The 17,733-nt window shown below is 48.8% G+C and overlaps 1 protein-coding gene across 3 annotated transcripts in view; it reads left to right on the top strand.

The window, feature by feature from the left end:
• Positions 1–2,593: 2,593 nt before the first annotated feature.
• PIK3AP1 (phosphoinositide-3-kinase adaptor protein 1) overlaps positions 2,594–17,733 on the top strand; it is a 123,889-nt gene continuing 108,749 nt past the window's right edge. For 2 of the 3 annotated variants that reach the window (XM_056120367.1, XM_056120369.1), the window contains exon 1: positions 9,352–9,851. In XM_056120367.1, coding sequence (XP_055976342.1) covers positions 9,416–9,851 — 436 coding nt within the window. In that variant the 5' untranslated portion in view covers positions 9,352–9,415. Of the gene's footprint in view, positions 2,698–9,351; positions 9,852–17,733 lie in introns of those variants that run through there. The other variant, XM_056120368.1, reaches the window with a different exon arrangement.

Here is a 17,733-nt window from a genome sequence, read left to right as displayed (position 1 = left end):
TCACCCTCTGAAGGTATCTTCTCCATGTCCTCGTTCTGTCAAAGACCCTGAACTTTTAGGTACCAAGGATCTGGATTTGAGTCCCACTTCTGCACCTGCTGAATGTCCCTGGGAAAATGATCTAACTTCCTTGCATCTCTGCATTTTTCACCTGGGAAGTGGTGGCCAGACCTGTAAGAGTGAATTGAGGAAGAACAAAAACAGCCCATGGATTGTAGTTGGTGCCAATAGATGTTAGAGTCCCTTATGAGTAAAGAATACAGTTTGGGAGACCAGGGAGATAGCTGAGCTGGGCATTTGCTTTGCACCTATGGAGGACCAGTCCAATCCCTGGCACTGTATGGTCCCAGAGCATCTCCAGGAGTGATCCTGGTGCATCGAGCCGAAAGTAGTCCCCAGCATTCCAGGGTGTGGTCCCCAAATGAAACAAAACAAAAGCAGTAGAATTCAATTGGGGGTTGTGCCCAGAGGGGGAAAGAAACGGAATTAGGTAGGGTTGCTCATAGCAGAAAGAGCAAATAATCATGCTCCAATAACAGCTATGAGTCTTCATGGGGATCTTTGGAGGAAAGATTCTGCCCCTACATCTCTGTCCTACCTTTACTAGTATGTACCTTCCACTGACACGGACACCTCATTCTATTTCCTGCCATCCCTTCCCTTGCCAGGCAGGACCGGAAAGAGAGAGGAAGGGATTGTGAAGCATTCTTTAAAAATCTGTAGCGGCTACTTGAGCCTGTGAATTCCTTTTCTCTCTTCTCAGTCTCTTCATTGAGGGCTAGAGATACAGGACAAGGGCAAAGGCCCTTCGGGCACTTGGCTTGCATGAGACTGACTCTGGTTTGATCCCTGGCACTGAAAATAGTCCTCTGAACACCACCAGGAGTGATCCCTGAATGCCCAGTCAGGAGTAGCTAGTCCCTGCTCATTGCTGGTGGTGGCACTCAAACCCAAATCTAACAAAATACCAGCCAGGAGGTGGAGATGCAGAAACAAACCCGGTTGCATCCACCTGTTCTACGAGACACTGGGCAAAGTAGACAGCACAAGGGCCTATTAATGGCGCTTCACTGCAGAACGTGGGCTCATGCATTTAGAGTGCAAGGGTGAGGGTCCACATAGTGGCCTCAAAAAGAAGATGTAGTTCAGTGGGATGACTCACCTAAGGAATCAGAGCAGCCAGGCAGCCCAGCACCTTGGAAGAGAGAGGGAGCATGAGTGAGACGGAAGCCTCTGGAAGATGGGGGCCCAGCTAAGCTCTTCCAAACAGGACATGCTGGAAAACCCCAGGGTTTCCCGAGCTGAAATGCCCTCATGACACAGGGAGGGAGCGGAGGGCAGGTGACCATTACCACGTGTCCAAAATCTCAGGATTAGTAGAAGACTGAGTTGAGAACTGGGAGTCCTGCTTCTAGTCCTGATCTGTCTTCTGTGTCTGTCTTCTGTCTTCTGCCTTTCTCAGCACCTCCTCTGTCTCCTCACCTGCCACAGCTCAAGTTCTGGGGTCCGGGCTGGCTTCCCAGAGGTTGTGGCTGTCTGAGTTGCCTGTTGTAATATCATGCCCTGATCCCTCCAGTGATTTATTCTGACCCTGCTCCTCAAACCCTCAATCCCTGCTCTCCTACTAGGTCTGTCCTGCTCTTAGCTTACTTCTCCGCTTACCCCACCTTCCTTGCAGACCTGCTTTCTCTGGCTCCTGTACATGGTCCTTCCTCATGGCTCTGCTCTGGAGGTAGGGCTCCCTCCTCTTCCTCTCCCCCATTCACATTTGCAGCTTTGCCTGCAAGGGTGACAGCCTAGTCCTCCTCTAAGTCCCCACATTTCTTATCTCCCCCACCCCGCTTTTCCCTTTTTTGCCACACCCCAGCTGTGATATCACTCCTGGCAGGCTCGAGGGACCAAACGGGGAGCCAGGGATGGAATCCACACCGGCCCCATGCGAGGGAAGCTCAGTGCCTGCTGTACTATCTCGGCCACAAAGCAGTGCAGGAGTCCAAAGCACGGGGCTGGACTAGTGTCCTGGGCTCTAACAAGACTAGATGGGCGTTGCCCCAGAGGCTGCCAGGTCCCCCCAAACCGAGTCGTGCATTTATCACGAATGCGCATGTGCCGCTGGACACCCCACGAAGGAGTCACCAAAAAGTCAGTGGAGGGTAATCAAGGGCAACACCAGGACCAGGTGCCAGGAAAGGGGCTTGGGCCCCTCCCTGCCCCTTCCTCCTTTTGGCGGGGACAGAGGATTAGGGTCCCCAGGGGCTGGGCAGTGGGCCGCGCTCCCAGTCGGGTCACAGAGGTCCGGCGGCCCCTCCAGCTCAGTGGGCAGCCGAGCGGGTCGATCGACTGGGTCACCCCGGGTGGGGCGCACGTGGCGCGGAGCCCGCGCGCTCCCCTCCCTGGCCTTTCGCCTTGGGGCCCGTGCGGGGCGCCGGTCCAGCCTGTGGGGGTGGTGGGGGCGGGGGGCGGGGGTTCTCACTTCCCCTCGGCCGCCGGCCGGGTGCAGGCGGGGCTGACCCGGTGGACACGCCCCCGGGGCGCTCGGGGCGGGCGTGAGGAAGCCTCGGAGCCGAGCTGGAGGTGCTGGCGGCGCCCGGGCCCGCCACCGCCCCGCGCCCCCCCCCGACGCCCCGCGCCCCGGGGCCCCGCGCCAGCAGCGAGCCGGGCGTGTGCGCGGCGCCCCAGGCGGGATGGCAGCCTCAGGTGGGTACAGGCCGCGCCCCGGGGCCCCTCGGAGCCGCCGCCTCGCTCCCCGGCGCCCGCCGCAGCCGTCGAGGGGCGCCGGGGGCCGGTGCCAGCTTCGCCTCTCCGCCGCGACGGGCTCCGGTGCTTTGTGCTCTTGCCTCCGGGCACTGCAGCCAACTAACTGTCCCGCGTCGCCCTTCGCAGGCGGGGGCGCGGCCGCCTGCAGCTCCCGGCTCCCTTTCCGCACCCCCTCTACCCTCTCAACTCAGTGCCGGCCCGCCGAGAGCTGCTGGAGTCATCTGCCCGCTTCTCCCAGCCCTGCGGGTCGGGGGTCCTCGGGAAGAGGTCGGCGGGGGTCGCAGATCCGCTGCGCCTCTCCTCTGCGCAGCCTGGGGCACCAATAGGGGGCGCTCGGGCTGCCGCAGGGGCGCCCCCCCCCCCCCCCCCCCCCCCGCCACTGCCTTGCCTCCACGCAAGCTTTATGTTCTGTTTCGATAGCAATCTAGGAACACCGCTTGCTTCGTTTTATACTTGCCCTTTTGCACGCCTGGGCGGGGGGATGTGGGGGGGGGGTGGGGGGAGGGGGTGACAGGTGGTGCGGGTCTTGGGTGTGTCTTGCTCCTGGTTGTGGACACTTGGCAGGGCCCCCCGCTGAGATCGGGACCAGGGATGGTGATGATGATGATGATGATGATGATGATGATGATGATGAGTGCAGGAAGGGGACACTTGACATCCCTTTAATGTTTGTGCTGCCCAGGACAACTCTTAGTGGTGCCTAGGAGACCTTTTGCTCTGCCCTCCAGGAGCTAATAATGGTCGTGGGCAGGGACTGTCAGAAGTAAACTCGGAATTACTCGGTGGGATCAGAGCTACCGGGGTGATGAGTGGGGCTCTGTGTATTTTGTATTCCCCCCCCCCCCCCCACCAGCCCTTCTCACCCTGTTTGGGTAAAGAGAACGGGTGAAAACAGCATATTCAAACCTCCTGGTGGGGAAGTTGGGAGTGAGGGTGGCTGGCTGGAGCGATAGTACAGAGGGTAGGCTGCTTTCCTGGCACTAGGTAAACCTAGATCGGATCCCCGCCATCCCATATGGTCCCCCAGCACAGAGCCAGGAGTAACCCGTAAGCATTGCCAGATGTGGCCCCAAAACCATCGAACAACAAACAAAAACAAAAGAGCTCTTCCCCATGCCCCGAAGTGCTTGGAAGCAGAGGTCGAAGAACTAACAGGGACAGTTCCTTAATTTGGGAGACACTGGCTCCTGATTTCAGGGCCAGGGACACAGGTAATCCTGGCCTCATGGCTGTACAGCTGGACAGCTGGGTCCTGGAGGCCAGGAGCCCAGGGCTGTGAATGAAAAATCCCTGGTGACAGCAGGCGTTACAGACCACACATTGCTATTGAGAGCCAAGGCAGACTCAGCCACTGAGATCTTGCTCATACAGCAAGGATTTGCTGCAAGCCTCTTACACAATTCTAGGTGTTGGAAATATACTCAGTCGACAAACCAAGTGTCAGTATAGGAGCTTAGAGAGCAATGGAGGAAATCACCTGAAAGGAAGGAAAAGGCAGAATATAAGTGCAAAAAAGGAACACCGAAGCCAAGGTCTGAAAGTGGGGTGCCGTGGGGAGGAGTGGTCCTGTTGGAGGGATAGTGATTGGGGCTATGTGGTGTATTTAAGGACAAGGACAGGTCCGTGACTGAGTGATACCTCCTCAGGTCTGGAAACTGCAGACTTTGGGCAGGGATCAGAGGACAACTCCCAGGCCGCAGATGGGGCAGGGGAGCCGGGAGTGGAGGTGGGATAGTGGAGAGGCCTCTTATTCACATGTGATGTCTAGCCCAGTGGCCAGGCGTGGGCTATTTCTGTGTCCTCTAGTGGCTTCCACAGGTGTCTGTGATGGTTAGGGCTGTCACACCCCCAGTCACCAGCAACCTCTGTGGTGAGAGACCCCTCCAGGTGCTGAAGGGGGCGTTGGGTCTCTGGGGTCCCCAAGAGCTCCCTGGATGTGCAAGGACCCCAGGAGGCAACTAAGTCTGCTTTTTGTCTATGTAGATTTTCCCATTCTGAACTGTTATGCGAATGGATTTTCTAGAGGCAGGTCTCTGCGATGGCCTCTTCCTCAGAGCAAACTGCTTTACAGAGCAAGCATGCCCAAGCTGTAGTTTGCAGCAGCAGCATTTTGTCCCCATTTTTTGGTCATACTTGTTGGGAAAACCATATGGGATTCTGGGGATCTTCTTTCGTTGGAGAGTAGGCATTCATCTTCCTTCCTTCCTTCCTTCTTTCCTTCCTTCCTTCCTTCCTTCCTTCCTTCCTTCCTTCCTTCCTTCCATCTTTCTTTGGTTTGTTTGCTTTGGGATCACAGCTGGCAATGCCCAGGGCTTACTCCTGGGTCTGCACTCAGGACTCACTCCTACCTAGGCTCACGGGACCATGCGCCATACTAGGGATTGAACTCAGGTTGACCCTGTGCAAGGCAAATGCCCTACCCTGTATGCTCTCAATTTGCCCCCCTGGTGTTCCATGTTTTGGAGAGATTCACTTGTTGAAATCAAGGAGAACCTTGTTTTTAGACCTTGCACGAACTAGGATAAGAAGATTGAATAAAGAGCAATCAGCCTATTTCAAAATTTTCTCCAGCCCCTCTTGAATTCACTTTTGAGACTGGAGATTGACCATAAGCATCTTTTGCAAGTTTTCCAGGCATGGCTTGGTAAAGGTTAGAATCTTCTCTGTGTGTCAACCTTCAGGTAACTGAAGTTCTCTCACCTTACCCTGCCCCTTGTTTCCTTGGCTTCCCCTGACTTCAAGGACCTTTCCTTTTTAATGATCTCGCTGATCCCTGAGTTCCCTTGTTACTCCTGCCATGTCTCTACAATCATTACCAGCAGAATCTGGTATCATCCGGTGCATTTCCAGCAGATCTCTCCCCATCCGATCCTCTCTCTTGACTCTCATTCCTCTTCAATCCTGTGCTCAGATTCAAACATGAGTCCCAGGATGAATGCGTGAGGTGCCACCGGGTTCCTATAAGCTCCAGAAAGGACTGGACAAGGGCTCTGGAGAATCTGCCAGTGCTCCTTGCTGCTTTTGCTGTTCAGTGGATTGGACTCTGCAGCTTTCAGAGGAGCTGCTTTATTTAAATTTTTTTTTGTTTTTGTGTTTGCTTTTTGGGCTATACCCAGTGGTGCGCAGGGCTTATTCCTGACTCTATTCTCAGGAATTACTTCTGGCAGGCTAGGGAGACCGTATGGTGTGCCAGGGATTGGCTTTTGATTGAACCTGGGTTGGCCGTGTGCAGGGCAAACACTCTACCCACTGTACTTTGACTCCAGCCCCATTTTTTTTTTTTTGGTTTTTGAGTCACACTCAGCAGTGCTCAGGGCTTACTCCTAGCCATGCATGCAGGCATTACTCCCAGTAGACTCAGAGGGCCGTATAAGGTACCAGGGATTGAACCCAGGTCAGCTGCATGCAAGGCAAGCTCCCAGTCCTCTGTACTATATTGCGCAGAGATAGTGTTCCATTCTTGGTGTTTCTCCTTGACACTGCCACTCCTTCCCAGTTGCCAGCAACACGCCCCTACCTACAAATACTGTCCATTCCTTTCTCCTTCTATAGCTAATCTGTTCTTTAGTTAATTAACTCATTGATTAATTTGGGGTTACAGATCTGTCAGTGCTTTGGAGGGAGTCACTTTTGGCATGTTGTTTGGGATTGAATTTGGGACTTATGCATGTGCTCCAGCCCTTTGAACCATCGCCCTGGCCCCAAGCCCTCTTCCTCCCTCCCCTCCTATCCTCTCCTCTCTCCTCCCCTCCCCTCCACTATCCTTCCTTCTCCTCTCCTCTCCTCTCCTCTCCTCTCCTCTCCTCTCCTCTCCTCTCCTCTCCTCTCCTCTCCTCTCCTCTCCTCTCCTCTCCCCTCCCCTCCCCTCCCCTCCCCTCCCCTCCCCTCCCCTCCCCTCCCCTCCCCTCCCCTCCCCTCCCCTTTCCTCTCCTCCCCTTTCCTCTCCCCTCTCCTCCCCTGTCCTCTCCTCATTGAACAGCATCCTATCTGCTGTACTATCTCTCTGACCTCGAGGACCTTTGTTCTGTCTTGGCAGTGATCCTTGAAGAAAGGGATGTTCCCCATAGAGAGTTGCTGACAAAGTTTTAGTCCCATGGTGCTGTTACCAGCGCATTTTTTTAAACTCTAATTTAGAATTTATTTTAAACAACTTCCCCAGATTTCAGTTGCAGCAGCTGAATAAATTTCAGGAAAACAAGAGCTTTCATTATCCTCATTTACATTTAGGAAGAATTTGCCTAGATTTAGTATATTGGTCTGAAGTCACACCACAAGTTGGTGACCAAGTGGGTTGTGATACTGACTAGTGTGAGACACTAACCACTTCCTTCTCTAGTACTTTGCTCAAAGAAGTGGGGGGGGGGTGTTGATTTTACGGTAACAACCTCAGGAATGAGATGTTTGAAATGAGTTTTCCATATGGAAACGGCCCTTTTAGGTGATGCTTATATAAATTTACTTGTCAGCTTCTGTCTTAGAAAAGTTTTAGATTTACAGAAAAACTATGAAGACAGTACAGAGAGTTCTCATATACTGCATGCCCTGTCGTCTCGTTTGAGGGTGTGATCACACCCAGAAGTGTTGGGGGCTACTCCCAACTTGACACCCGGTGGTTGCTCCAGGAGGCACTCCGAGAACAGTGCTTGCATTCATGTTGTATCCCATGTTGTTTGGGATTCAACCCTGGGTTCACACATGCAGAGCAAGCACTCAAACCCTGTGAGCTCCTGTTGTTCCTTTATTAACAGGTAAACATCCACTGATGACTTGGGGTCTTTAACAGGTCTTGCACTCAGTTAACAGAGGACTGGCATGTGGGAGGCAGCATCTGGGATGAGATGAGTGCTCTCTCCCGCAGGTACTCCAGAGCTTGTGTTCTTCACAGTATTTCCTGCTAAGTTAGTAAATGATCCATGCCCCAAGTTGCATTCCTTTTTTTGAAAATGGGGATCCCCCAACCAGTCCTCAGTAGACCCATTAGTCCTTGGCCAGCAGGTTGAGAATTCAATGCTAGGGCCCTGGTGAGGTGGTACTGCTCCAGCCCAGTCGTGCCTCCTGCTTTCTTGTCTTGCCTTTTAACTGAGTTCCAAGCACAACCTCCCTAACTTTGCATCGCTGCTATCATCATGAAATGTAGTCATCTGCTGCATGCTAACTGCTGGATTGGCCAGACACACACACACACACACACACACACACACACACACATACACACACACACTCGCACACCACTAGAAGGAAGGCAGGCCAATGCCTTAACTCTGTTTTATACAGTATGAGCTCTATAGGTGTGTAGCTTTGCCAACTTTATTTCTTGTGTGGTTCTGAAATTATTTTTCTGTTAGGTACTAGAAATTTTCTATACAATAAACATATTACAAAAAAAAAAGATCTAGGGGCCAGAGAGATTTTACAACAGGTAGAACACTTGCCTTGCATGTGACCAATGAGGGTTTAATCCCAGTACTCCGTATGGTCCATTGAACCCCAGGAGTGATCCCTGAATCTAGAATCAGTAATAAGTCCAGAGTATCACTGGCTGTTCCCCCAACCCCATCCCACCCCAAAATTGGCTTCTTTTAAGATGTGCACACCTGGGGGGCTGGAGCAATAGAATACTGGGCAGGATGCTGCCCCTCCTTCTCCTCCCAGAGCACACACCTCCCACTCAAAAATCCCCCCCACCCCAAGCAGATCAGCTAGCACCTATTGAGAGACAGTTGGCGAAGAGCTTCAGTAAAGCTGGGGCTCTTGAAGAAAATAAAAATGAGAAGACACTCCAAACTTCAGTTTTATTTTCAATTTGAAAAATATTGGTGCTGTTGTCCAGGGTGGAATCAGAACTGGGTTGGATGTGTGTTTTATGTTACTGCTTTTATTTTGAATTTAGTGGTGGATGGGTGTGGGGGTTCTTCCTGGCGCAGCTCCCTGACCACTTGGGCCATCGTGCTTATGGGCAAGCACCGGCCTCGAAGGGGCGCAGCTGTTGCCAGGGGAACTGGCATTTCCCAAAGATGGCCTTGCAACTGCCTGTAGCTGGGGTTTTGAGACACCTATAGTGTCTGAAAAGCTCATTGTTCATCATAGCATTAGCTCATAGAAATCCCATGACACCTCGTGACACTCCATCTCTTTCTGCCCCTGTATAAAACCATTATCCTCCCCAATCAAAATATTTGTCATATGACATCAGCCTGTGACCCCCCCCCATGGATGGAATCTCCCAGCTTATCTATCCATGGTGTGCATATCTTTGAGGCATCAGCCCTAGATCGTGGGACAGTCTTCATGTTCCCAGGTCTCATAGCTGCACTGACAGCTACAGAAGGGGACAAAAAGCGCATTCTTCCAGGATGGGCTCAGAGCCAACCTTCACCTTCCCCGTAGACCTGATTCTGACCTGTGTGGAATCACATAATGAAGTGGGGTGCAGGGATGACGTTTAATTGTGTCAGCCCACAATGCAATATTTCCTGGTGCCACAAATTGCCAACTGGCTTCTCCCAGAAGGAGGGGACTCCTCTTTGCATCATCTTGATCACCTTGGGGCTCCTTCTTGGGCTTCTAAATTGCCATCTGGCATATTAGTGGATTGCTGAGGATGAACAACAGTGGTGGTCAGAGTTAGCTAAAGAACCAGCAATGTTCACTTCGGTCCATGCCTCCTTCCCGCTCAGGGGTACGGCGAGGATGCGACGTCCTCATCGTCTACAGCCCAGATGCTGAGGAATGGTGCCAGTACCTTCAGGACGTCTTCCTGTCCAGTCGGCAGATGCGGAGTCAGAGGACGCTGACTTACAGGCTGGACGCCGAGGTCTCCTTCTCGGCCCAGGACTTTACCTTCTTCCTCAGTCCACGCTGCATCCTGGTGCTGCTCTCTGCTGAGCTGGTGCAGCACTTGTGCCAGCCGACCGTGCTGCCACTGCTGCAGAGAGCCTTCTACCCTCCCCAGCGCGTGGTGCGACTGCACTGTGGCGTGCCTGACAGTGAGCAGTTCCTGGACTTCTTCCCAGACTGGGCCCACTGGAAGGAGCTCAGTAGTGAGGACGAACCTGAGACATACGTGGCGGCTGTGAAGAAGGCCATTTCAGAAGGTATGGGGCAGTTCTGGTTTTCTGTTTTTTTTCTTTTTTTGCTTTCTGGGTCACACCTGGCAATGAACAAGGGTCATTCTTGGCTCTGCACTCAGGAATTACCCATGGCGGTGCTCAGGGGACCATATGGGATGCTGGGAATCAAACCTGGGCCGGCTGCATGCAAGGCAAATGCCCTACCGGTTGTGCTATCACTCCAGCCCGGCAATTCTGGTTTTGTTTGGGGGTTCTTGGGCCACACTTGGCTGTACTCAGGGGCTGCTCCCAGCTCTGTACTCAGGGGGTACTCCTGTCAATGTTCAGGAGACCATACTAGGTGCCAGAGACTAAACCTGGGTCTCAAGCATGCCAAGCCTGTACTCAGCCCTTTGAGCCATCTCCCTGGCCCAGGAAGGGTTTCTTTGGAAGCCAAGCCCTGGAAAGCTGACTCAGGCCCTAAATTTTTAGGTGAGATAATTATGTTGTTGACATAAGTCAGTGATCTTCCAAAACAGACCTGGATCTTACTATGCGAGGTGCCCTGGTCATGTCTGTTGGTCTAGAGTAGTTAGAAAGTCGCTCTACCCAAAACCTTCTTTCTAGAATCTCTTATGCTTTGGATGGCACAGGCTCCAGACTAGGGGGGAGCAGTGGGGGGAAGTTTGAGGTTTAGTTTGGGGGAGTAGGTGGTGAGAATAGAATGACCAGCCTTTTGGCTTGCGAGTGACTTTCATTTCATTATCATGTGACCTTACGGAGCCTGTCTAAAGGTATCACTTTTGGGTAGCTTCGTTTCAAAGAAACCCTGTTCTATTTCCCGCCAGTCTAGCCTGTTCAGTTTCTCCTTTTTCAGCAGGAAAATTCCGGTCCTCTCTGCCAGGGCCAATGACTTCAGTGGTCCAGGAAGTTTGACATACACTCTGGTCAGCAGTAACGGAAGACAGGCTCTGGAATGGATGTCTGTTCCGGCTTTTCTTCCTCTTTTTTGTTTTCTGTTTTTTTGCCTCACCATGGGGCAGAGCAAGCGAAGAGTTTATTTTCTATTCTCTTGTCTTTGCATACTGGTGTGAGCAGAGAAGCCTGGAAAGTTACATGGTGAACTCACTTATCACTGTTGTGACTCCGGTATTAATGTGGTTCATCCACTGTCACATGTGATGAGCTGGATCAAGAAGTTACCTACTCTGGCTTAATGGCTCCAGAGTGAGACACAGCAATCTTTATACATTTTCCTCTAAGGAAACTTTTATTGGATAATTTTTAATGGATTATTCACAATAAGCAATAAAAAACAAATTATTTAGGACCTGCTCTGGGGGCAGGCTTGGGTGGTGGTGGGAAAATTCAAAATAATGGTGATGGGAAGGTATAATGATGGTGGGGTAGATGTTAGAATATTGAATGTAATCAATTATTGTGAGCAACTTTATAAAAATAGAATAAAGTTGGGGGAAACAAAATTTAATCATAATCAATAAAAATAAAATGAAAATAAATAAAATTTTATCAGGAGGGGAGAAAAAAGAATTCACTTACTCTGGAACACTTGCCTCATCTGCAGCTCACCCCAGTTCAGTTCCTCGCACCACCGGCACTACCCTCCAAGTTAACTAATTAAAAGAATTCATCTATTCTTAGGGACCATAAAAACTAATATTGCTTGCTAGATGCTTTTCTCTCAAGACTAGGTCACTCTAGGCAACTGTAGCACTGTAGCACTGTCCTCCCGTTGTTCATCGATTAGCTCAAGCGGGCACCAGTAATGTCTCACAACAAATTGTGAGACTTGTTGTTACTGTTTTTGGCATATCGAATACATCACGGGTAGCTTGCCAGGCTTTGGCATGCAGGCGAGATACTCTCAGTAGCTTGCTGGGCTCTCCGAGAGGGGTGGAGGAATCAAAGGCAGAGGAATAGAACTTGGGTTGGTCTGGTCGGCCTCATGCAAGGCAAACGCCCTACCTGCTGTGCTATTGCTCCAGCCATATATCATATTTGAATGTAGTTTTTTTTTTTGAGGGGGTTGAAGATGGTGCTTGGGGATAAATTTTCTATAATTTATGATAACTTAATACTTCTTGCACAGATGAGGTTTCCCTCAGGCACCCTCAAAATAAAAGCAAAACACAACATTGTTGCACACCTGCAACTATAGTGGTTCAGCTCCATGAGAAATCAGGGTGTGAAACTCTGGCTTCTATGTAAAGTGCAAAAAAATATTCTGGGGAAAATGTAATGGAAAATGGATCATGGGGATGAGCTCATGGTAGGGCAGTGGGGGTGGGGCTCCTGCTCAAAGAACTGCTGGGAGCGATCATGAGACACACGGGAGGGCCACGGCAGGAGCTGGAGCAGCAGAGACGGGATGGGTGATGTGTGGAGGAGGGTGTGTGTGTGTGTGAGCAGAGAATCAGCCCAAGAGGGAGGGAATTAAGCTTTGGAACCAATGACTAGTCATAAAATTCCCCTGCAGGGAGCATCTCCTTTTCCTATTCTCCATATAGGAAATACTGCACTTCTCTAAACAGGCATTGTCCTTCACCACTTCCCTGGTTTCCAAGTGTCAGTTAACCAGTGTTGTTTATGTATCTACTAAGACCCAACAGAAAAAAATATCTCGGCTCATAATCTGCGTAACTCTTGAAAATGGCCAATCTCTCTCTCTCTCAACATATATATGCATAAATATGTTCCTATTTGCTGTATCTATGTATGTATATATAGGCATATGCGTGTAAATATACATGCATATGCATATATATGCATACACATATATGTGTATACACACATATATGCTATATGTGTATATGTGTAGATTTATGTATTAATCTCCCTATATATAAATTATGTACATTATATTTTAAAGGTAATGTTACCCTTTTGAAAATATTACCTTTTGAAAAAGCTTAACTACTTGATTAACTAAGACCATTTAAAATTTAGGCTAATTTCTTTAAGTTTTGTTGAAGCAAGCAATATATAGTAAATTTGTTTTGTGTCTAAGTGGGCAGGTTGGAGTTGGGAGGGACACTGGGACATTAGTGGAGGGAGAGTTACACTGGTGGTGTTGGAACACTAAAGGCCTGAAACAACTGTATTATGAACAACTTTGTAAATCACAGTGTTATGAATTAAAAACTTTAGGCTAAATGTAAGACCATTTAAAATTTAAAATAAAACCCGTGTGGAAAGTAAATCATCCAACATTTCTCCTTGAAAATCAGGCTTAACTCTTTTGCATACCACAACACCCAAAAGGAGAGAGAGAACAGAGGGGAATGCCCTGCCACAGAGGCAGGGTGGGATGGTAGGATAGGGTGTGGGAGGATACTGGGATCCATGGTGGTGGGAAATGGGCACTGGTGTAGGGATGGGTATTCAAAATAAATAAAAATAAATAAATAAATAAATTTTGGAAAGCAAAAAAAAAAATGTAGAGTATAGTGGCTGGAGAGATAGTACAATGGGCGGGGTGCTTGTCTACCGACCCAGGTTTTTTTGTTTGTTTTGTTTTTGGGGCCACATTCAGTGATGCTCAGAGATTACTCCTGACTCTGCACTCAGGAATTACTCCTGGGAGTGCACAAGGGACCGTATGGGACGTCAGAGATCAAACCTGAGTTGGCTGCATGCAAGACAGTAAAAATAAATAGAGAATAAAATAAAATAGAATTATGTATGGGACATAAGCCAACAGACTTTAAGTTTTAAGGTAGATCTCTTGAGTTCTGGGCCTCTGCTCGGGTTTTCTGTTAGCAGTGGCAACCTTGAACCTCATTTTTCTAGCTGTAAGCGGCTCTGACATTGGAGTTGGGGATATTTTGATCACGATTCTTCCTGCTTTTTCACTTAATGGGCATGTTGATCATAATTACTATTTCTCCAAACAGTGTTTTGTAGGTTTTATTTTTATCGCCTATCCCCCCTTACCAAATTTGTCAGTCACCTTAACATTGAGCTGGTTTTTAATTAGAGTTTTCAGTGCATTGGAGCAACCTATTTATTTCCTAAGATCTTCATCTTTAAAACAATAGGGTTAGACCAGATGATTTGGAATGTTTTCCCCAGCTTCCTTTGCTCTAACCTGTCACTGTTTTCTAAGAAGATGACTAATTACCCAGAACCTTTGAACTGATTTCAGTTTAGTTCCAAAATGTCCACAGTGGTATATACCCAGAGCAATATTGTTGTTCTAAATGATTTTTTGGACTTGTTGGGTGATTATTTTAAAATAAGGAAGTGAGAAAAACCCACATACAAGACAGAAATTATTTCCTCTTTTTACTGGAGCTCTATTCTTTGCTGTAAATCTCACTGGAAATACAAAAATAGATACTGTTAGTCTGTGTGGGAAAGGTCTTGGTGGGTAATACTGTGTTTTGTTTCCAAAGTTCTTGTCACTTTGTGTGTGTGCATGGTATGTGTTTGTGTGTGTGTGTGTGTGTGAGAGAGAGAGAGAGAGAGAGAGAGAGAGAAATGGGGTGGAGGTTGAGGAGGAAGGAAAGCACTAAACCTCATTCTCCTAATAAATTCCTGATAACATTCAGTTTTGCACTAGAGATGCTGATGGCCTCTATATATGTGTGATTATATCTTAGCCTTACTCTTCTCTTTCTTATGCCCTGTGTGTTTTAGAGGTACTCATGGTTCCCATATTTATCATTTATTTTGCTTTTGTTCCCAAGGACAAGTATACAGTATATGCTTATGTCTGGTATTTCTCTATGATTATAATATTCTAATCTAAATAGCAGCACTGTCCTCCCGTTGTTCATTGATTTGCTTGAGCGGGCACCAGTAACATCTCACAACAAATTGTGAGACTTGTTGTTACTGTTTTTGGCATATCGAATACGTCACGCGTAGCTTGCCAGGCTTTGCCGTGTGGGCTAGATACTCTTGGTAGCCTGCCAGGCTCTCTGAGAGGGGCGGAGGAATCGAACTCTGATTGGCTGCATGCAAGGCAAACACCCTACCTGCTGTGCTAATAACCTTAATAGGAAAACAACTGGGATATTTAAAAGTGCTGTCAGTGAATGCAAAACCTGTTTATTTATTTGTTTTTTGACCCACACTTAGTAGTATTCAGGGATTACTCCTAGCTCTGCACTCAAGTATCACTCTTGGTAGGGTTTGGGGGACCAAGTGGGATGCCAGGGATTGAACCTGGGTTGGCTGTGTGGCAAGAGAAGCTCCCTATCTGCTGTACTGTCAGTTCAGCACCCCCCTCACCAATTATTTTTTAATTTAAAAAGGAGCATTTTTTCCTAAAATAATGTGTGTTTGTCATAATGGTAAATAAAGACCTGTAGATTATTTCCAAATTTTCATCATTGTTTAAATAATGTTGCAATAAATCTTTGTGCAGCTTTTTGTCCAAATAGTGGCAGATCTCTTTTGATTTTCTCTCAACCGTATCTCTGTCAGGTACCTACTTGCCTCTTTTGGGCATTTCCCCACCTCCCAGGGAGCTAAATTATTATTCCTTCTGCTGCAGCTTTTTATTGTCGTGCCAATTGAATTGAAAGCCAATTATTTATATTTGAATTGTATCTGGCAATTCAGGAGAGCTCCCCTGTACCCTTCCTTCCCCTTAGGGAAAGAACTACTCCTAAGTCAATTTTTTTCTCAGTTTTTGAATTACACCTGACAATGCTCAAGGGTTACTCCTGGCTCTGCACTCAGGAATTACTCCTGGCAGTTCTTGGTGGACCATATGGGATGCTGGGGGTCAAACCCTGGTCAGCCACATGCAAGGCAAACACCCTATTCACTTTACTATCACTCTGGCCCCAGTTTTTCTTTTTTAAGATTTTTTTTTAAATGACAGTTACCATGTGATACATTGGACACTTTGTGCATATTTAATCCTCCCAACAACTGGGAGTGGTAGATGGTTTGACCATCATTTTACAGATGAGAAAAACCGAGGTCTGGCACAGTGACATGACTTGCAAAAGGTATGGAGCACTAGGAGCTGAGGACCTTGAGCCCTCCCTCAAGCACTCTCCCGGTTGCCTATTCTTTCTTGCCTCTCATCATCCTATTCTCCTTCACATGGCGACATTAAGGAGGAAGAAACTCAAGGATGAGGCAGGCTGTCGCTGCTCCCCAGGGTCTGGTCCCTCTCTCCCCTAGCCAGGCTGCCTTCTGGCATTGCCCCTGAGCTATTTATCATGCAGGTGCTTAGCCCCACCCCAGGTCTCCTGACCCAGATTGTGGCGGGCGGCTTGGTCCCAGGAATATGAATTTCAAACAGCCTCTGCAGTTGCTTCTGCTGCCCAGTGTGTCCTGGAGGCTCTGCTCCATGCCTGTTGCCCTGTTCTTTGGGTTTCCGGTTGAAGGGGCCAGGAATAGCTCAGGGTACAGGCCGTGGTCCCAGGGGACCAGAGTGTGACACGTCCCTTTCACGTCACCAACAGCAGCCTGAGAGAGGGGAAGGGAGTCAGACCCTGCAGTGAAGGGGAAGTCGCCACGTCCTCCTTGTTCTCTCCTCTGTGGTGGCCTCGTGCTGGTAAGTCATCAGTGACTTGGGGCTTCTCCAGTGCAGAGATTGGGGGAAAGACTGATGTGGGGGTCTCTTGACATCCATTGCCTTTGGTCTGCTGTTCAGCCTGTGGGCTCTGGCTTGTTGGGGGTGCTCTTTGGTGCATTGGGGTGAGTTCACTCCCTTTCAGTTCCTCCTGCAATGCCCTTGCTGTGGGGTGATTGCTCCATACAATCTTCCCTTGGAAAAGACCTTGGATTGGGCTGTGGGAGAAGGTGCCTGATTGACATGAAGTACATCCCCAGTCTGGCTACCACATGTCCCAAGGTACTTGGGACTTCCCCAGCCAGTTTCCTCATTATTGCCTTGTAGAGTAAGAAACCTTCACTCTCCCAGCTGTACCTGAAACTGTTACGAATGATAGATTTTTGTGCCCATGGAACTTTTCCTCTGAGGTCCCCAAGGCCTCCAAATACTTGTTTTCTATGATGTTGTGAACCCAGAGCAGGTAGTGAAATTGGCGGGTTGAGCTAGCCTTCTCCTCCTTTTTTGTCAAAGTTTCTGCGGTCCCTCAAGGTAAGCATCTGCAGGTCCCTTTGTCAACTGTGGTTGGTGAGCTGGTGAAGCAGGAGCGATGAATGCTTACGTTTCCGCTACTGTGAGAACCTCAAGCTTGCACCTGCCTTTGTCTAAATTTTCTAAAGCTCACTAGAATGGAAACATAAGATACAGGAATTTGAGAATCTGGTCAGTTAGTTTCCTATTTTTTTTTTTTTTAAGTACGTTTTGCATTTTGCATCTCCTGGGACTATTGCTAGAAGAAGACACCAGAATACAGGAGTGAACTCACGCTGATTTCACCTTTACAGAGCCTCTTTATAGACATTATTTCCTTTGTTGGGGCTGGAGTGATAGCACAGCGGGTAGGGCGTTTGACTTGCAAGCGACCAACATGGCCAACCCGAGTTCGATTGTTCCGCCCCTCTCAGAGAGCCCGGCAAGCTACCGAGAGTATCTCGCCCGCATGGCAAAGCCTGGCAAGCTACCTGTGATGTATTTGATATGCCAAACACAGTAACAACAAAGTCTCACAATGGAGACGTTACTGGGCCCACTCGAGCAAATTGATGAACAATGGGAGGACAGTGATTTCCTTTGTTATGTGAAACTTCCTTTTAAGTAGACATTGTTATCTTTAGCTCCTTTTTTTTTGTTTATTTTTCACCTGGCGGTTCTTGGGGCTTACTCCTGGCTCTGTGCTTAGGGAATCAATCACTTCTGGTGGTGCTTGGAGAATCGTATGTGATGCTGGGGATTGAACCTGGGTCAGCACTTGTTAGGAAAGTGCTCCACCCTCTGTACTATCTCTCTGGTCCTTATATCTTTTTTTTTTAAAGATGAGAAAGACTAGTGATC

Source organism: Sorex fumeus, unplaced genomic scaffold (genome assembly GCF_029834395.1).
Source record: "Sorex fumeus unplaced genomic scaffold, SorFum_2.1 ptg000043l, whole genome shotgun sequence".
NCBI lineage: Eukaryota > Metazoa > Chordata > Mammalia > Eulipotyphla > Soricidae > Sorex > Sorex fumeus.
Note: the sequence above shows the minus strand (reverse complement) of the source record. Positions and strands in the feature narration are given on the sequence as shown.